Source organism: Limulus polyphemus, unplaced genomic scaffold, assembly GCF_000517525.1.
Source record: "Limulus polyphemus unplaced genomic scaffold, Limulus_polyphemus-2.1.2 Scaffold8844, whole genome shotgun sequence".
In the NCBI taxonomy this organism is placed as follows: Eukaryota; Metazoa; Arthropoda; class Merostomata; order Xiphosura; family Limulidae; genus Limulus; species Limulus polyphemus.
In genome coordinates this window covers 1-5,891 of record NW_013674454.1, presented here as the reverse complement: position 1 = coordinate 5,891, position 5,891 = coordinate 1, and the positions used below count along the sequence as shown (strand labels likewise).

The window sequence follows — 5,891 nt, the reverse complement described above, 5'->3', positions numbered from 1 at the left end:
AGTACCATTCTATAGGTGGTGATGTGTTAAATGGTACTAACTGTTTTAACACATCATTACCTACAGAATGATACTAGCTGTTTTAACACATCACCACCTACAGAATGATACTAGCTGTTTTAACACATCACCACCTATAGAATGGTACTAGCTGTGTCAACAGAATGGTACTAACTGTTTTAACACATCACCATCAACAGAATGGTACTAGCTGTTTTAACACATCACCACCTACAGAATGGTACTAGCTGTTTTAAAACATCACCACCAACAGAAATGGTACTAGCTGTTTTAAAACATCACCACCAACAGAAATGGTACTAGCTGTTTTAAAACATCACCACCAACAGAAATGGTACTAGCTGTTTTAACACATCACCACCAACAAAAATGGTACTAACTGTTTTAACACATCACCACATACAGAACGGTACTAACTGTTTTAACACCTCATCACCTACAGAATGGTACTAGCTGTTTTAACACATCACCACCTACAGAATGATACTCGCTGTTTTAACACATCACCACCAACAGAAATGGTACTAGCTGTTTTAACACATCACCACCAACAAAAAAACACATCACCACCAACAGAAATGGTACTAACTGTTTTAACACATCACCAACAGAATGGTACTAGCTGTTTTGATGGTGATGTGTTAAAACAGTTAGTACCATTCTGTTGATGGTGATGTGTTAAAACAGTTAGTACCATTCTGTTGGTGGTGATGTGTTAACACAGCTAGTACCATTCTGTAGGTGGTGATGTGTTAAAACAGCTAGTATCATTGTGTAGGTGGTGATGTGTTAAAACAGTTAGTACCATTCTATAGGCAGTGATGTGTTAAAACAGTTAGTACCATTCTATAGGTGGTGATGTGTTAAAATAGCTAGTACCATTCTGTAGGTGGTGATGTGTTAAAACAGTTAGAACCATTTCTGTTGGTGGTGATGTGTTAAAGCAGCTAGTACTATTCTGTAGGCAGTGATGCATTAAACAGTACCATTCTATATGTGGTGATATGTTAACACAGCTAGTACCATTCTATATGTGGTGATATGTTAACACAGCTAGTACCATTCTATAGGTGGTGATGTGTTAACACAGCTAGTACCATTCTATAGGTGGTGATGTGTTAAAACAGCTAGTACCATTCTGTAGGTGGTGAGGTGTTAAAACAGCTAGTACCATTCTGTAGGCGGTGATGTGTTAAAACAGTTAGCACCATTCTGTAGGCAGTGATGTGTTAAAACAGTTAGTACCATTTCTGTAGGTGGTGATGTGTTAAAACAGCTAGTACCATTCTGTAGGTGTTGATGTGTTAAAACAGCTAGTACCATTCTGTAGGTGTTGATGTGTTAAAACAGTTAGTACCATGCTGTAGGTGGTGATGTGTTAAAATAGCTAGTACCATGCTGTAGATGGTGATGTGTTAAAATAGCTAGTACCATTCTGTAGGTGGTGATGTGTTAAAATAGCTAGTACAATTCTGTAGGTAATGATGTGTTAAAACAGTTAGTACCATTCTGTAGGTGGTGATGTGTTAAAACAGTTAGTACCATTCTGTTGATGGTGATGTGTTAAAATAATTATGTGATGCATTGTTGAAATTAGTAAGGTACTTGAAGTAAACAATTCTAGAACTTATATTTTGATAAGTATCCAAACTTGGTTTAGCGACATAATAGTCTGTGTTAAACCTTAAATATAGTCTAACTAAACAATGTGAAGGCTAAGTTATTACCATGGGTATAGATTGCGGGCAATCTATACCCATGGTAATAACTTAGCCTTCACACAAAATTTGTGTGAAGGCTAAGTTATTACCATGGGTATAGATTGCATTTGTGTGAAGGCTAAGTTATTACCATGGGTATAGATTGTGTTTGTGTGAAGGCTAAGTTATTACCATGGATATTAATACATGTCTTGCAAATGTAATTAATTGGTTTTGTATTTGCCCTTGTTCAAACCATTTTATTTTAAGTTAAACACTTTATTTAAGGACTGTAGCTGTAATGTACAATCATTTAATTTCAAACATATTTTCAATTAGTTATTTACAATTTGTTTGATTCTTTTCTAACTAGTTATGCATCTTTATGGAAAGGCTGCCTTACACTATACACAGGGAAAGGAGGAGATATTCAGAAGATTGGAGAGTAAGATGACTGATGTATTTTTCCTTGTGATAGATTTCAGTAATGTGTAGCAGTTTTAGGAGATAACTCCCACCTTAATGATATAAAAACTGTGTAATATAACTTCATGTTTTATATTTTGGGTTACATTTTTTATGAAGTAAAAATAGTTAAAATTTTTTATGAGTTGGACAGATTATTCTGAAAAAAATCGAAAGTTCAATGTTATTTGATCCCAAGGTATTTAGAGTTGATTCATTATTTTGTTTGTGACAGAAATAATTAAATGGTTTAGGTTTTTATTTTGTAGGTTTTGTATGTTATTCTCCGAAACTCCTAACATGAGTGAACCAAATCCAGAATACATGCAACAGATTCAAGTTAAACTGGTGAGAAATACTTAATAATTGACTTTTTTATTTGTGAATTTGTGAACAATAAAACTTGTGAAATAGTATGAAAATTAGACTGGTTTGTAAATTTGGATTTAGTCTATTTGTTTCTGTTTTGAAAGATTTAATTCACTGGTAATTATCTTTAACATCACGATACTCATGGACAGCTTCATACAACTTTGTCATATATTAGATAGTTGATTCTTAGAAAGTCTTCAGCCCAAACAGTTCAGAAGAGTTAGAGGGGATCTGATTGAAGTGTTTAAGATTGTTAAGGGAATTGATAATGTTGATGTATTATCTTTTTCTGTTCTTAATGGTGAGAACAATATGGTCAGAGAACACAAGTATAAATGTTGGTTTGGTAGGAGTCATCTTCAGCTATGACAGTTTTATTTTTCTAACAGGGTAGTTGGCCTTTGGAATGTGTTACCTTTGGATGTTGTGGATGCAGTTAATTTAAAAGAGTTTTAAGGAAAAGTTTAATAGATATTTGAATGATAAGGGTTAGCTTTGAGTAATATAATGGATGGGGGACATCTTGTTAGGACCAACAGGTTCCTTTTTGTTCTTAAATGTTATATATATATATGTGTGTGTGTGTTGTTGTTGTTAAGGAAATATTTCTGTAACATTTCCATTTTTTTTAATGTATTATTTGATAAAACTTTTTCATTTTTGTCAATACTGGTCAACAGTTTTGTTGGAAGGATTTTAAGGTTGAAACTTACTGGAGTTTGTAACTACTACAGTTTGATATTTGCTACAATTAATAACTAATGTAATTGACACCTTTTTTTTTGCATTAAGTATGCGATAAATGTTTCGCTTAACACCCTTAACTTGTAAGGTATTAATATTTTTCAGGATTCTAAAACTTTTGTTTCAGTTTTTGTTCAGTAGAATTATACTTCATACATTTGACTAAATCTGAAAGTTATTCTGTAAATTTTATAAAAGTACTTTTTTTTGTGGTGTGCAACAGCAAGGAGGGGAACAACGTAGGTCACCAACTCTACAACAACCAATCACAACAACACAGACAGTTATAACACAAGGGATGACACCAACAGGTAATTTTTAGCTTTTATCTAACCAGTTTCACTTTATCAGTAGATTCTGTAAATCAGTCTGTGGTGTTACCTGCTTACTTCAGTTACAGTGATGTTGCCCGCTTGCTTTTGGTTACAATGACGTTATCTTACCTACTTGCTTTCAGTAGATTCACATTTTTAAAGATTAGTAGGGAGGGGGATTGGATAGGAATTTTACCCTAAGATTGGGAAGTTTGGTCTTCTTTATATTTTAAAAGTTGTAACTGGTTATGAACATGAAAGCAAAATCTATCTATCGTTAATTATTTGGAAAAATTGTTGGCCATTTTATTAATTTAAAAAAAAATTGTCACTAACTGGAATGGAAAATAAAATTGCTTAAATACTGTATAACAAATGAACATTTTATCTGTATGTGAAATATACGTTTATTGCAAATTAAGACAGGAAATTTGGATATTTAGTTTATTGTAGAAAAATGAAATACTTTTATTGAGGGAATAATAACTTGTTTTATGTACTTTAGATTGTAAAATTGGTTCTCTCTGAAGAAAGTTTCAGTTATTAAGATAGTTTCATGTTAATAAGACATTAACAATATTATATTTCATAAATAATAGTAATGTTTTAGATTTCGTTAGTTCACTGTTTTTCTTTTTTTTTATCATAGGTAATGGGTTAGCGGGTCAACCATCTTTTAACCAGCGTGGACCTCGACCATCAGTTTTTCACAACAATCAGCCTGCTAGAACACAAATTTTTATTGTTAACCATAACAACGGTACTAACAGTAAACCCCGACCCAGCAGGAGATAGTTACAAAGTCGTAGAAATCGGTTTATATCATAAAGTTTATGTGAAGAAGTTGACAAAAAGAAACATAATATGGATTAGTGGGTTGAATGGTTTCGGTTTGTCTTCCAAACAATGGGCTGTGATTTAGAACACTCCCTTTAGAATGAGGAAACTTGTATAACTGGAACACATTCTAGAGTTACTTTAATTCTTGTTTTTCAGAATGTACAGATGTATTTTTATGTTTTTACATGTATACATACCTTAACAACACTCTTTATAACAACATCATGCACAGCACGTGTGGTAAAGAAACCTTAGAATATCGATCAGGACTAAGCCTTGTCCTAAGAATTTCAGTTGGCCTAAAAGTCATGAGAACCAATTAATAGCTTGTCTGGTGTCTGTAGGATAAGATTTCCAGTTTTCTTACTTCAGAATCTTCAGTGACAGCCAGAACTTAGGAGCTGAACTGTGATGGTTATTTTTATGTTGTTTGTATTTTTCATCTCAATCATGTTTTAGAAATTTATGAAACAATTTAGTTCAAAAAAAAAGAAGAAAATAATTGAACAACTGATCATGATTATTTCCCAGTTTCTTGAAAAAGAAAAACGATGTTGTGTGTTTCAGAGAAAAAAAGGAAAACCAAGATTCATGAAATTTCCTTTTTTAAGTAAATAAGAGTTATTGTAATCCCTGCATATTATTCAAGTTGTAATGATTTAAAAATTTATGTCAGAAACTAGTGTTTCTTCTTTTGGTATCAACCGTTCTCAAGCAAAACAATTATGTTCTTAGGAAATCTGTTTGGACTCGGTTTGCTGTAGGTTTAGACGAGATGTACATAGGAACACACAAGAATAGGGTACACTTCATATGACCGTATGTATGGTTGAGTAAGCTTGCTGTAATCATGCGACAAGCTTCAGATTAATATGTAGAATAAAGTACAGGTGTTTCGTACAGTTCTTCAGATGCAGGACTAATAACTTAATAAACCAAAATTTTTATCAAAGCTTTAATACAGTAGGTTTTTCTTTTTGAAACTTGAAATTTCATTTCCTGATTATTGAGATAAAACTGCACTTATTAACTTTGCAGTTTCTGTTTCTTCTGATTTGATTTTAATCATCTTGAACTAATTACCTGAATTGAAAGAAGATAGAAAGCAAGTTACATGTGTGGAGTTTCAATAAGCAGTGACAATGTTGACTTTTTTTTTGTTTGCTTAGAAGATTTTCTATTTTCATATAAACATATTATATGTAAAGTAAGCTTGCAACAAAACAATTAATAATTAACAATCTAAATGTTCAAGATGAGACAGGTATCCACGAGCTGCCATGGGTTTCATTGAAGTCTTGTTAACAAGATGATACAGGTATCCACTAGCTGCCATGGGTTTCATTGAAGTCTTGTTAACAAGATGATACAGGTATCCACTAGCTGCCATGGGTTTCATTGAAGTCTTGTTAACAAGATGATACAGGTATCCACT

At 32.7% G+C, this 5,891-nt stretch overlaps 1 protein-coding gene across 1 annotated transcript in view; it reads left to right on the top strand.

Annotated features, from left to right (window-relative positions):
* Nucleotides 1–5,361, top strand: part of LOC106475591 (SOSS complex subunit B1-like) — a 10,040-nt gene extending 4,679 nt beyond the window's left edge. The window contains exons 4-7 of the mRNA XM_013936269.1: nucleotides 2,095–2,166; nucleotides 2,456–2,534; nucleotides 3,526–3,613; nucleotides 4,266–5,361. Of these exons, the coding sequence (XP_013791723.1) occupies nucleotides 2,095–2,166; nucleotides 2,456–2,534; nucleotides 3,526–3,613; nucleotides 4,266–4,411 (385 nt within the window). The 3' untranslated portion in view covers nucleotides 4,412–5,361. The remainder of the gene's footprint in view (nucleotides 1–2,094; nucleotides 2,167–2,455; nucleotides 2,535–3,525; nucleotides 3,614–4,265) is intronic.
* The last annotated feature ends 530 nt before the right edge of the window (nucleotides 5,362–5,891 follow it).